The 14,987-nt window shown below is 46.6% G+C and overlaps 1 protein-coding gene across 4 annotated transcripts in view; it reads right to left on the reverse strand.

Moving 5' to 3' along the window:
* MBTPS1 (membrane bound transcription factor peptidase, site 1) overlaps positions 1–14,987 on the reverse strand; it is a 51,921-nt gene that overhangs the window by 19,667 nt on the left and 17,267 nt on the right. For all 4 annotated transcript variants that reach the window (XM_073225810.1, XM_073225807.1, XM_073225809.1 and 1 more), the window contains 8 exons: positions 13,921–14,124; positions 12,210–12,320; positions 11,654–11,763; positions 10,283–10,399; positions 9,788–9,855; positions 5,944–6,046; positions 4,547–4,698; positions 2,150–2,311 (listed from right to left, as the gene is read on the reverse strand). In XM_073225810.1, the coding sequence (XP_073081911.1) occupies positions 2,150–2,311; positions 4,547–4,698; positions 5,944–6,046; positions 9,788–9,855; positions 10,283–10,399; positions 11,654–11,763; positions 12,210–12,320; positions 13,921–14,124 (1,027 nt within the window). The remainder of the gene's footprint in view (positions 1–2,149; positions 2,312–4,546; positions 4,699–5,943; positions 6,047–9,787; positions 9,856–10,282; positions 10,400–11,653; positions 11,764–12,209; positions 12,321–13,920; positions 14,125–14,987) is intronic.

The raw sequence follows: 14,987 nt of genomic DNA on the forward strand, positions 1-14,987 counted from the left end.
AGGCTTTGAAGGTTGTGCTGTGCTAGGTAAGATGTTAACATTAGAGAAAGCTGGGTGACAGACCTGAGCCCGCATTAACTGTTCTTGAAACTCTGTTGTCCAACTAAAATTATTTCAAAATAAAAAGTGGAAAAATTTCTTAGCAAAAATACACAACCTCTGGTTATGTAACTGTATTCCTATTATGTTAATGTGTGTACGCAATTTAATTAGTAGTTTAAAACCTATACATGCTTAAGTTACTCTACAAGAAGATATGTCAAAGAAATAATCAATCTTCCCATGTTTTCTTCCATCTGCTACTTCTATAGCTTTTCTTCTTCCTTCCTAATTACAACCCTTAAATAGAATTCGTGCCCCATATCGAATTTACCGAGTATCATAATTCTTCCAAGTGGTAAAGATACCTCAAGACAAATACTGGGCATAAAAGCCACAGGGCATAAATCTGCAAAGAAGTAAAAAGCTAACCTTTTCAAACAATATTCCCTCTCTCTCACTTACCAACTTAACATTTCCCTGTATGGCCCCGGAAGATGATTGGTTAGCCAGAGACGGGTAAGATTCCTCAAGGGAGGAACAACCTAAGACAGGCACAGTCGCAGGGGGGCCATCAGGTGAGAAATTGGGGATCAACAGAGGTGAGGCTTAGAACCTCAGCCCCTCTGTTTTGAGAGAAATCTTCTGCATCCGTGGATGTTTTATTGCCCTTGTCTAGCTTGGATTAACACTTAGTCTACAGGCACACACCTGATCATCTAAATTTGCTCTCTTACAGCACTAAACTACGTTTTCTACCTTTATCTTGCATCTACCTACCACTTCAGCATCTTATTAAAAATAATAATAACAATAATAATAATAATAATAAGGGAGAAATGTGGGATTCACATATAAATCAAGTATAAAAATCAAACAAATATTCATATTTGACCTGATTGTTTATAGTTCATAATGTGTGATCAAAACCGAAAGTTTCTGTGATGACTGTCCTGTACTGTTCACCATGTAAGAACTTATTCACTATGTAAGAACTTGTTCACCATGTAAGCACTTGTTCGTTATGCTTCAGAAGATTGGAGACTGATGAGAATTAGGCTTGAGGTGGATTAATGATTGTACATTGAGCATTGACTCCCCTATACAGAATTTTATTGTTGTTAACAACCATTTGATCAAAAAATATGAGAGATGCCCTCTCAAAAAAAAAAAAATCAAATGAATAATCATATCTGACTTGATTGTTTATAGTTCATGATGTGTGATCAAAACCGAAAGTTCCTGTGATATGACTGCCCTTGCACTGTTCACCATGTAAGAACTTGTTCACCATGTAAGAACTTGTTCGTTATGCTTCAGAGGATTGGAGACTGTTGAGAATTAGGCTTGGGGTTGATTAATGATTGTACATTGAGTCCCCTATACAGAATTTTATTGTTGTTAACAACCATTTGATCAATAAATATGAGAGATGCCCTCTCAAAAAAAAAAAAATACACAACCTCAAAATAATTGTGCAAAAACATCAGATAAATTCACATCAAGAGATATGCTACAAAATAAGTAATCATCACTGCCAAAGGAGTCAGAGTCACAAATGACAACAGACAGACAAAACAGCCACAGGCTGGAGGAGGCCAAGATGACAAGGGACCCACATGAGGCCTGGCCACACGCCGGGCAGCACACATGGGGGCCCGGCGGGCTGCGAGCGGTCTGCAGGGCCAGTGTGCTCCCCGGCGGGCTTCACAGCAGAGTTACTGTCAGCTAAGGTATCACATTAGGGGAAGCTGGGCCAAGACAACTTCTAGACTCCTTCAAATTTCTGTAATCCTAAGATCACTTGAAAACAAAGTTTTAAGGAGTAAAAGGAAAATAGAAAAATTGTTTAAAATCTTTTTTTTTTTAAATAGGGAATTATTTTAAAACATTTACATCACGAACAGCAGAACATCAGGAAGAGGGACGCAGGTGAGGTCTTGGCAGCAGAAGCCCCAGCGGCAGCCGTGGGCAGCGCCCTCTCCTTGCAGGCCGAGTGTGGTGCCGTCAGTGACGGGTTTCTGTTTTTGTAGTATTTTGAGCAGAGGGAAAAACACCCAAGGAGCCCAGTGAAGAAGAAAAAGGCCCATTCCAAGGGAGGCACACTGACCTTGCCTGTGGTCTGTAGCTGTTGAGGATCTGATAGGCTCTGAGCAGATCCAGCTTGCCGTGACCTTGTTCAAACATATTGACACCAGGAAGCCGCCGGGCTGATGCAATCAGGGCCTGCTTCATACTGGCCGGATTTATCAGCTCACGCTTCTGGACTGTGCTGGGGGGAAAAGCAAGTATTTACTCATTTTTCCTCAGTTAAAGAATGAAAAGAAGACTACCCGGAACCCATGGATGCGCAAACATATGACCTGCCTTCATTGTGTACCTCCTGGGAGCTTCGTTGGTACAGTCTGTGCGAGATGAGAAGGAATGTGCGCTCATTCCTGCAGCCGCCTCAGGACTGACCGCCTACCAGCCCTCCGCACAGCTCATGTGAGCAGTGCTCCATGGAGCTAATGTCTCTTCATACCAAATTTATCAGCAACACATTCTTCCAGTAACTCAAAACTAAAGAGACCTTAGAGGCTGCTGGAGGCAAGATAGGTTAAGAGTTACTGGCTTCTCAGGGGAGGGGAAGCCTGCTGGCAAAAGGAAGGGGACACCTGGTAGGCGAAGGAAAGGAGCACAGGTGTCCTGGCGAGGGAGTGGCGTGGGACGTGACACGGGCTGGAGGCACAGCACTGGAGTGAAGCCACCGCCTCCACCTGCCTCTGTTTGGGTGCCCATGTGGATAAAGCCCAGTAGAGCCAGGCAGACCACAGGCCACCCTGAGAGCTTCATCATCAGAATGCATCTGGACCAACCCCAACACACAGCTCTGGTTGGCTAGGAACTTAGCAACACTTAGGCATTACCAACTGCTCAAGAACATGAGCATTAAAACATTCATTTTTGTCTATCTGTGTATAAATACAAGTAAATCTTAACCCCTAAATGCAGGGGAGAAAATCCAGTAAGCGAAAAAGAAACATTCTCTTAAGCTCCTGAATATTTTCTATGGTGGTGGCTGGTCTTAGGAGGTATGCAGGTTTTTCTAATGGGTCTAGATACAAAATCTGACATAAGGAGAAATAAGCGGAGGTAAAGTGGGATTGAGTCTGAATGACAGGATAAAAGAATGGCTACAAGCTCAGCCCTTCCTGCTGACACAGCAAAATCAAAGGTCAGGCTCCAGTGCCTCACAGCTGGTGGCAGGGTGGGAAGCTGAGGGGCGCTACAGGACACGGAGGGATCTGAGGGGCACGGCACGGAGCCTGAAACCCCAGTCCTGCCCAGAGCCAGGGCGAGTGGAGGAGCGCACCATGTTTCTGATTCCATTATCAACAAGGCAGGAAATGGAAGCCCCAACCAAATTCTCTCCTCCTGGCAAATATGAAAGCCTCAATGAGGCAGCGAACTCCACAGTCCTTTTCTTCAGTGTATGTAACACAGAGATGAGAAAACTGGAAGAAAAAGACAGTGTTTCTAAAGGCTATGGCTGTTCTCCAGGGACTGCTCTGGACAGTGTAAACATTTTCAAGAATTTCACTCTGAATCATAAGGGAAGGATGGGAAAAGGAAGATGCAGATATCTACCTTTATCAAAAATCACTAATAAAAAAAAATCCCTGGCACTAGAAACTAAAATCAACTTAAATTGACTTTGTCATCACAACACAAAAGCTCAACTAAAGCACACCTAGACAGAAAGAGTTATTTGGGGAGAAAATATAAAATAAGCATTAGCTGCAGAGACACAGGACGCCATGGCTCATCTGACTAAGACAGAGCATATAAGGATCAATTCTGGTCAAGTCTCTTAGAGGACTTTCTTTTCTCACTATCTGCAAAATTAAGGGCCGGTCACTAACCTCCATTCTGACTATAAATGGGACTCAATGAGACCAAGAGAAAAAACAAACTACACAGAGAAACAGGCCCACCGCCTGGCTTGACAGCTCCTCAGCTAACGGCCGTTAAGGGCTGACTCCCCAGGGAAGCACACCTCACTTTCTGTTCCTTACCTGATACACACACTTGTTTGGATGTGACAAGTACAACTGTGCTGCAAAAATGGTATATTAAAGACAAACGAATGGGGGCACGAGGCGCAGGGGCATCTCTGTGCACTCCTCAATTTTGCTGTGAACCTAAAACTGCTCTTAAAAAAATAAAGTCTTTAAACAAAACATACCAAAACAGAAACAGAACTCAAACCAAAAAATAGTTAAGAGGTACTGTGCCTCCGCAATGTGCTTTACAGTTAGAGTCTGCGGTGCAGTGTGTTCACACGTACACCACCTAACTCACAAGAATCCTCTATAAGAGAAGGGACTTGACCTCTTCCATGGAGATAGAAATAAAGACGGAGCAAGGTGTGTGACATGCTCCTGAACTCTCACACCTACTCAGCGGCAAGCAACTCAGCTCCTGGTCTGCTGGCACCACCTTCTCTCTGCTGAGCAACACTCACCTTACAAGCAAGGTGACCGCACCGGCGACCACTGGAGAAGCCACGCTGGTCCCTGAGAGGGCCCGGCACCCCCCCTTCACACCGGAGCCCCTCACTCCTGCACCGTAGGTGACAATGTCAGGTTTCACCCGGCCATAGCCTCCTGGCAGCTCCTGTGGGTGAAAGCAGCCTGGTGTCCATCACAGCACCCGAGGCACACCGCTCCATGTAATTAGGAATGAGTGAGACCCAAAGAGAAATATAGGTTATTTAAATGCAGCATAACTTCAGTGAGGGAATGGTTTTAGGCTGACATTTACTATAATGTTTACTTATTAAGAAAACAAGCTTAAATGACAATGCAGAAAATAAAATTATTGTTGGTATATTTTATAACCAGTATAACAGTAATGCCATCAATTAGAAAGTAAATATTTTAAACTCTGCTAACATGCAAGACTAGAAACTGGAAACTGTTTTATCTCTAGATAATTTAAAAATTAGAAATATGTCAGAAAAATCAGAAAATAAAAAATAAAAGTGTTTTTGTTTTTTTTTAATTTTTGCTAGGGGGTTAGGTGAAACCACTTAGAATGGTAATTCTAACTGTGCAAGTAACTTGAGGTAAGATTTTGGCTAAGCATTCTCTTAAATTTCCTGGCAATTGGGGCAAAATGAGAATTACAGTAGGATCTCACACTCTAAGAAAAAAGTATACCAATCTGAAGTGGAAAAAGGCTTTCCTATGAATCCAACATAAATGGATGCTGGATCCATTTGGGGGACACTGAGGTTACGGAAGGTACCCCCAACTGCAGCTGTGCCGATTATGCAGGATCATTTATCAAAATGCCAGACATGACACCATGGGTCCTGAGAGGTGATCTGGTTCCAGGGCCGAGAGGGGCAGGTCAGGGTACCCAAGTGCTGCCCCGGGGAGCATCTAATTTTGAATCTAATGCTGTTCTGATGGATAAAGGAAGATGGATTTTGCATATTAAACCCCAGGCAGCTGAATGAATTAACTTGCTCGAGACACTTCAATTATGTCTAGCTGACTCCGCGATTTCCCTGGTAGCAGAGGTGGCACTCAGCCATTCTCGCTGTCTTCTCTTGCTTCTGAAGGCCGAAGAATCACCCCACCAACACCGACGAGGGCTGCTCACCTTCCTACTGGTTAGGGCAGTGGGCATGAATCCAGCTGACCAGAAGAGTGACTTACTCAGAATAAATTAAGAAGTGGAACTGGGGAGCACCACTGAGACCCCAGGGCTGCCCAGCGCACCGCAGTCCAGCAGGCGTCCTCAAGGCTGTTCCACATGTGAGCGCCACGGCGCTTCTACACATGTGGAAATACACCCCAGGCTCTTCCTCCAGTGGTTCCGTGAGGAACATCTGACTAATGACGAAAAGCCTACCCAGGTCGTCATTCCCCTTGAAGAGAAGCGGGCGATGTTATCCTCAAAGTCAATGCCGCCCACGCCAACCACATCCATCTGATCAGCAGGGTTGTTCAGGGTGCTAAATTGAGGCACAAACACAAAGGCAGAGAAATCACTTTAAACAAGTAATTCAAATACAGGCAAATACTCCCAGAACAGTCTGAGAGGTCCCAGGCCCTCCTGCGAGCAGGTACGCGCAGCTGTGCGGCTCCTCACGGCCGGCTGTCTGTCCGCCCCGTGCAAGGGCTGCTCACTGCTGCCTTCACGCTCGCCCGGGCCACTCCCTCGTTCCTGGAGCACCCGCTCCTCCTTCCTCTCCTGCTAACTTGGGGTACTCTGGCCCAAGACTCCCTGGTCTCTCACCCCTTTCTCTGAACTTCATAATACTTAACACTGTCAGGGCTCATCGCCTACTCACACACCCTCACTCTCAGGCTGCTCCAGGTGCACCCGCAGGGCCTCCCTAGCCACATCCCACATTCTCCAGGAAGCAAGTGGCACTCACAGGGACCTCTGCCTCGCCAAGAGGTGGCAGTTCTCAGTAGTCTTTTGTAGGGTGTGCTACCACCCTCATGGGCACTGTGGGGCTGACCCACGACCGTGATCATGAGCCCTCAGTGGGGTTGCCTCATGCCATCACTGTGAGCCCTCTGGCAGACGCCAAAGACAACTACACGATTCTCTTCAATGCCTCAGGTGCACTAGCTCTGCCAAGAAGTTACAGTGAATGAAGAACGATACTCTAACGCTTCTGCTGTAAAGTCAGGAAGAAGCTGAACTATTTGAAAGTAGAAAATGCCAAGCCTTAAAATTGCATTTCTGAGCTTTATCTATTACGGCTGTGTAACAGAAAAAACTGACAATTCGATGATCACAAAATGATTTCAAGTGACTTCAGTGATATTGTAGCAAGATTCTAGAACGTGTGCTTTTAAACCAACTATGTTAAACAACAATGAGTCACCCCCAAACTGCCTTCTTAGCTCACTGGCCCAACATGCTACTAGGTGGTTGTTCAGAGGCACCAAAGTGACTGTTTCTTATTGGCTAATGCTGGAAAGTCATAAATTTCTATGAAATCAAGGATCAGAGATTAGTATAGAAGTTACTGACAAAACTTCCCACTGAAGTTAACACACAAAAAATGCCACTTTCCCACCCTCCACCTGTCAGTCCCTATAATACTTAAGTGTGTTTCAAACCCTTAAAACATAAGGGAAAGCATAAGAAATCTTTGTTGCGGAAAAGGAGGGAAGCTGAAACTGCAGACTCCCCAGCACCATGAAGTCTAAGTGTATCAGGGGTGCAGGACCCCAGAGAGCTCGCAGCAGGGCGTACATCTGGGGATGGGAGCATTATCTGCAGGACTGGTGGTGTGAGGCTTGTGATAAATGGCTCCACAATCTGAGCATGTCACCGCTGTCTGACTAACCCTATGTGATGCCCAGGCAGTGCCTTGTAACGGCACAAGCTATTCCCGCACTGCCAAGTAGCTGGCAGGTGCCAGCCCTCTGTGGGACTCTATGGGCAGACCCGGTTTGGATGCTTGGATGCAGGGCCGTGCTTTCCAGGACTCTCCTCTAACCCACTGAAGATGAAAAATGCTTTGACAGGAGCCACTGCATGTGACTGCCCAGAGAGGCCGCAGATTTCAGAAGCTGACTCGTGTGGCAAAGCAATCAGAACTGCAGTGGAAGAGCTGGTAAGAGAGGTGGGTGCTCCCCAGAGCAGGCAGGCTGGGAGGGCCAGCAGCAGGAACAGGTGGTAGAGGAGGAGGTAAACACTGTTACCACAGGAGACCCAGGAGACTAGATGTGAGGAGGATGTGCACAGGGCAGAGGATACAACAGCTGGGCCAATAGCTGCAGGCTGCAGCTGGCAAACGATGGCCATGGGCCACAACAGGCCCACACCTGTCTCTGTAGATCCTTCTCCTAGACCACAGCCACACCCACTGGTTCACACACAGCCGAGGCTGCATTCACACTACAAGCGCAGCTGAGTAGTTGAAACGAACACACCATATGGCCTGCAAAGCCTAAAATATTTACTATCTGATCCTTTACAGAAAGTTTGCCAACTCCAGGTTGGTATGTTGAGGATCTTGAAAACCAAGAAGAAAAATCTGAATTTGATCAGGCAATAATGATCCACTGTAGATTCCTGAATAAGGAAATCGCCTTAAGAGGAGAAGCGCAGAACAAAGGAAAGAAGCAGTTGCCACCTGGCACCTGCGTGCTTCCTCTCCACTGACTGCTTCCTCCGGGCACAGAAGTGCAGGCAGCCTCACCCTCCCGAGACAGGCAGGGAAGTGGAGGCTCAGGACCACAGGTCCCACAGCCCTCGTGGGGCTGCCTGGCTTCACTTCTGCACTCTTCCCACAACCCAATGCTGCCCAGGCAGGAAGACAGCTATGAAACCCACGCACAGCCTGGTGCCTCTGAACTGATGAGGGCTGGGCCTGAGTGGGGATGCTGTACACGGGAGAGGGGGCAAGCAGGAGGGCTATTTGAAAGGGCAGACAAGGAACCCCGGGAAGATCACCAAGCCACTGCTGCTTTTCCCAGCAGAGCTACAGTTAGGGTGTTTCTGCCACTTACACCCACGAGTCACAACATACTTTGCTAGAACCCCAGGCCCCTCCCAAGGAGGCAGGATCACTGACTGACACACTATTAGGGTGGAAACATGGCTGCCAAGATTCACGGCTTCTGATCTATAATGACAGTCGTTTCCTATTCAGCCTGATCCTAGGCCCTGACTCTGAATAAGCCAGTCCCTGAGACCGCTGCCTCCCCAGCATGTGCTCCTGGGTTGGCACCGCAAGATGCAGTGAGTGTTCCTGAAGGCAGAGCGCACATCCACGCCATGGGCCCCAGAGACTCATGCATGTGGGAGGGAATGCACGTGCTCGACTCTCCCTCTAATGAATTACGGTGCAGCAAGGGCAGACTCTGTATTTTCTCTTTTCTTTTGTGGTCACTGTTGGTCACAGCACCAAAATGCACATATCCTGGGCACCCAGTAAAGGGGGCTGAAGAGCATCCTACCACGAAGGGTTCAGCACAAGGTCACTTATGTCCAGGACCTAAAGAGTAACAGCCAGAGCTGTTGGTAGGAAGTTTACTGCCTGTGATTCAGTGACTAGGTGATCTCACCAGGTTCTCGCCTGCGCTTTATATATTCCTCCCATTTGCCACTTCTCCGGTTTCTGATATCCCCACTCAAGGCAAGCCCCGTGCCCCCAACTCTGAATAAGCTCACATTTGCCCCTCACGCTGCTTTAGTTCACAACCCAGCACCATTCTGCTTCCCTGATCCCCCTCAGCAAACCTCAAAGCACCATCTGACTCCATTACACCACCCTGCACTTTCTCCCCTGAGCTAGTTTTGTTGTGTTTGTATCTCATCTTTCCTAAAAAGGAGGCAGGCAGCACCTCGTCTTATCTACATCTTCAGCCCTCTGCTTGTACAGAGTGGGTCTCAATAAATACTGCGGAATCCACATATCATCTCTAACAGATTTACTTCCTTGACTGATTTTGGCAGAGAAAAAAAGTACAATAAAAACTTTATACCTCCAAATTGTCACTGACAAAAAAATAAACAAACAAACAGAAACAAGATTGGCCTTGAACTGACAACTGCTAAAGTAGGCGATGGGTAACCAGAGGTTCATTACACTGTTTTTTTGTATGTTGCAAACTCCATAAATTAACTAGGTATCAACAGGTACAGATAGATACAGAGATAGGCAACAGCTTTGCAGCTCTTTCACAGAAAAAAACACTTCTAAGGTCATCCCCATGGGGATACTCACCCGTAAAGAGGACCGTCATTGCCAATAGCGGAAACCATGATCACATTGTTGGCCGTTAATTCCCACACCTACAAAATCAGCACACATTTATTTACGACAGCGTGCCACTTTTAAATTATCAACATATAACTGTCCAAAACAACTTCTAAGATTAATTAGTCTTAAAGAAGAGATCCCCCTGAAAATGTAACACTAGCTATTATAAGCAGGGTGTCTGTTGACAAGCCTGCTTAGGGCCTGTAATATCCTGGCTCTAGGATGAGGCAGTGAGCCAGGCAGACCCTGGCTTCTGGGGGACGCTCGGCCATGATGGGCTCTGTGCTTCAACGAGAAGGCATCGACAAGGCCCCGTGTGCTGCTCCTGATGCAGTCACCAAAGTCCCCATCGTCGTCTGCCCAGCCTCACAAAGCAGTCGCCTCGCACACAGGAGATGAAGCACGTGAAAGAACAGGTGCTGTCACCAAACACACATCCTTCTGTGCAGAGCAACCAACCTTGTCGACGAAGGGATGGTCCATGAAGTCGGGGCCTCCGATGCTGAGGTTCAGCACGTCCATCTTCTTTAAGATGGCATAATTGAAGGCATCCAGGAACCAAGAGGTGTAGGATACCTGGTTCATTTCAAAACAGTCCCTTAGTGCTACAACACAGTTTCTATTTTCAAGAGTATAGACGCTTAGCAGCATGAAGTACTAACTTAAATTTCAGAAGTAAATCCCAAGAACCTGCCCTGAAATATAAACTAGCACACCACACCATAAATCCTCAGCCTCCAGAGCTGACCCCAGGGAGGGCTATGTTCTGAGGGCAGCTGACCCCCCCCACCCCCACCTAAGGTACAGCTCCTGACATTAGTGTGCCCCTCTAGGTAAAACACCAGATGTCTAGCTGCCCCTCTTATAAAATGGTTTACCCTAAAATGCTTCTATTGAATGTTTCTAAATAGTTCAATGCATTTGTAGAGTATTCTTTATTCCTAAATAGACCAAAGGATAAATGGCATCACTAAAAGGTATTTCACAGAACTATTTCTCTGATGTTCAATTCCTCCTGTTTCCTGATAGAAGTTAAATTACTTTACATATCACAGCTTAGATGTTTTTATGAAAAACAAGATTAAACTTAAACTGGAAATAGGATCACTGTAATAATTAAGAATTCTATTTTTTAAAGGCTTTTAAAATAAGACTACATATTTATATTTGCTTATATATGCCAAAGAAATTCTAGGAGGAGGGACAAAAGAAACTAGAAAACTATCACATGGGAGACGTGGGGAGGAAGGCAGACGGCTGCCTGATGGGGACGGGGCTGGGAGGATTCTCCCTGTGTTCCTTTAGATACTTTTGAAATATGTATTATCTATACAAAAATTAAAATTTCAAAGTAAATAAACATAGGACCCTCCCTCTCCTATGACTAGTTTCCATGTGAAGAGTGAGGAACAAGCTTAGAAACCCATGGCACCAGAGGCAAGGAGCTGGGACACACCAGTGACCCTCAGGCAGTCACGGCCCAGTAGGGGGGCAAAACACACCCACATGATTATTCTCATGAAGAAAGTGTAAGAAATGTGTCTGAGACTTGGGGATACAAGAGCCCTGGGCAAGCCCGATGGGGAGGAAGAAATGGGAAGTCAAGGAATTGCTGTGCTCAGTGACTTGGGAGTGCGGCCTCCAGGGTCAAGTGAAGCCCATGCGGGGGTGGTAGGAGAGCCCAGCCACACAGGGACGGTGGAGGGGCTGCATGTGCTGAGCCAGCCCGCTGACTCGCACTGCTTCTAAAGGAATGAGTGCCTTCTAGAGTTCTTCCTTTTTACATTTCAGTATCAATCCTTAAGTTTCAGGGGTCCTCAAAACACCCACCTGGCTATTGGTGAAGACCCTGAAAATGTGAAGTTCCGCATCTGGAGCGAAGCCCTGGCATTCCCTCATGCTGGCTATCACACCTGCCACGAAGGTGCCATGGCCCAGCCCTGTGTCCACAAGGAAGGAAAGCCACAGAACACAGCTGATAATGGGCACCAACACCCACATTTCAAACCATCGATTCAAACGACTTACCCTCCTCATCCCAGACCAAGAATTTCAGCTGCGGCCACTGTCCTGCCCCCTGAGCCCCACGCCCCTGCTCCTCCACAGGTCCAGCGCTCCAGCTCTCTCCAAGACGGAGAACAAGTGCCCCTCTGCAAGGCACCCCCTCCTCAAACGCTGCTTCCCAACACCCTCTGAGGCACTTAGGTCTCTCTGCCAATAGGTGCAATAAAAACTTGGGTTTGTCTAAAAACCATTGTACGTGGACTACTTAATCAGTAGCACACAAGAAAATATACTCCAAACCACAGAAAAGAGGACTGGAGGTGGCACGAAGCCCACGGAGACCAGGGGTGTTTCTCACACCCACAGCCTGTGCGGAACCCACCATCGTCCAGCGTGCGCTCGTTGGTCCAGTTGGTTCTCTCCTTCACATTTTTGAAGTGTGGATGCTTCTCACTCAGCCCAGTGTCAAAAACGGCAACCCTCACGTTAGCACCTTATCCAAAAGGAGGTAAGCATAATCATGTTCACAGAAGGCCTCCTTTTGGGTTGTTGTCTATGAAGTACATTCCTCCTTGGGACCCAAAAAGAATGATAGACCACGGAAAGCCAAAGCCTGCCAGGACACACAACTCAGGTCCAATGCCCCGGGGACCCTGGACGAGCTGAGACCAAGAAGAGGGGACAGCGGGTGAGGCAACATCTGCTGCTCAACTTGAGCATAGATCGAGACTCTCTCAGGATGCCCCTCCAAACCACCCCTCCCACTCTCCCACCGGGGACTCATTTTCTCCCGGTGATGTCCCCCAGGCCTCCATCCCCTCGTAGCCTGAGAGAGGCCTCTAGGGCTATGAGCATCCACGAAGAACACACCTCCAGGACGGAGGGAAGCTTGTCTGTTCCTGATGAGGATGGGGACTGTACTCAAATGCTGCTCAGTCATAACAGCTCTGTGGAGGGGCTATCAACAACACATGGGGGTAATCACACTTTCAGTGAAACCACTGTCCTTAATACTTTTCTATAATTAATGAGTCTATTTCAGATACTGGCCCAAGCCATCAGCACCAATGTGAAATAAAATTGATGTCAGATCAAGAAATCCTGCAAAACATGCAGGAAAAATACAAAACACTTGTATTACTTAACAGCTAACACATAATGAAGGTAATGTCTTTCTGGTATAGAAGTTGTGTTTATGTATCAATACTGTACTAAATAATCAAATATACTGAGATAATTATCAAAACATATTGCTTACTTTTTAAAAATGCACACATAAAATTGAAAACCATTTGGTTTGGGGGAATGAAAAATGCTTTCCTGATGATTAAAAAATTTGTTTCATGAAGGAGGTCTCACCCTAAAAAGATAAAACCAAGGGGTGGCAATCATTTCCATAAAATGTCAGTCTCCCTGGTGTTAAAGTTTCAGTGTATCAAACATTCTGAAGGGTGGGAGGCAGAGGAAATCAATGGAGAAGGTCTCCAAGTTTTGGAGAAGTAAGTACAGACACCTAGACAAACTAGGGTAGATGAAACAGTAAGGGAAAAATCGTACTGGTCCTGAGTTTTATTTCACAGGATATGGTTGGTCATTACTACTGTTTCCTGTTCTGACACAAGGACCAAGTGCATCAGTCTAGCATGTAGCCGTTCTGCATGCAGAGCACCACACTCGAGTGGCAAACTCATTTTTGTGTTATTGCCTATCACGGTAACCATTTTCGGATTTGCTCTCATTCTCTGAGTAACCGCGACTTCGCTGGATGGCGAGCGGGCTCTGGCTGCAAGCAGTGCTGTGTTTGCCCAAATAAGCCGACAGGAGAGAAATGCTCCACAGTCTACCCCTTCTCACCTTAGCAACGATACAGAAAAATAAGACACAAAAGGGGAACAAGACCTAACAATTAGAAAAGCCAAAGAAACAGATGCCCAGCACAACAGGAGTCAAGGACTACAGGCAGCTGAATGTGTCCAGCCCAAACAACAGTGAGGGCGGATGCCCGCGGCCACCTGGCTCCAGCACTGGGCACTGGAGAGAGGGAGACTCCACGGACACTGGGCCTCCACTGCGCCCAGGCTCACAGCACACACCTGTATAGCCCATCTGCCACAGCACATCTGCCTGCAGCGTCTGGGCGACCTGGCGCGGGATGGCTCTCAGCAACCGTCTACTCGAGTGTCTTCCTGTAGCATGCCAGAACCCAGAGCCCAGGGAGAGGCTGGCTCTTCGCAGGGGACGGGACGACTGCCACTTCTGGCTCCATCGGGTTCCATTACAGGGCACCACGGGGTCAGCTAGAGCCAAGGAGAGGAAGGTCAGGAGAGGGAAAGCCCCATGTCATGATACCCGGTGGGGAGACAACATTATGAACAGGCAGGGCTGCCCTCTGAGATCCTGCTTGACAGAAAGTGGGACTGTCTGCCTTTGCCAGCGGGGCTTCCTCAAGGTGGTTATGCTTTACAGGACACCATTTAGCTCCAATGTAAGGCACAGAAAGACTGGTAAAAGGACCACTTTTAAAGAAATAAAGGCAATCATGATACTAAAACTGAAGAAATGTCCAATTCTGCATCAGCAACTTGTTCTCACTGAACCAGAAGGGGAAAAAAAAGAAAATGGCCACTAACCAGTCGTGAAGTTTACAACACTGGATTTCTCCAACAGAAAAGACATGTTGTCCCACTACCCCACGTCTGGCTGAACATCAACGGGACCTTCTCCTCACTGTATATTGCTCGATTTCTGCAATGTGCTTATTGACTAGAGGGTCACCTTTTTAAAAGCAAAAAAAACTATGAAGGAGTTGGGGGGATTCCGAAGGCGATGAACTGTTATATTTTGAGTTTGCTGGTGAATACCTGACCTTACTCTTATCAAAACTGGATGAACTGTGCACTAGAAAGCATGAATTTATTATCTGTAAATACCTTACTTCTTTAAAAATAGAGGAAAAAGCAAAAGAAATACCACCAAAGTTGTCCCTTTACTATTCAAAGATTATGTTACACTGAAGAAAAATCATATTTCAAATCAGTTTTAAGAAAAACAAATCTGTAAAGACTAATAAAGTTCTGTCTCTAAAGCAAATTACTATCATTTTTATTCTTGTCTTACAGGCTATGTCTATGAAAGGATAGGGACCTGAGGAAATATCTGC

This window comes from Manis javanica, chromosome 17 (assembly GCF_040802235.1).
Source record: "Manis javanica isolate MJ-LG chromosome 17, MJ_LKY, whole genome shotgun sequence".
Lineage (NCBI taxonomy): Eukaryota > Metazoa > Chordata > Mammalia > Pholidota > Manidae > Manis > Manis javanica.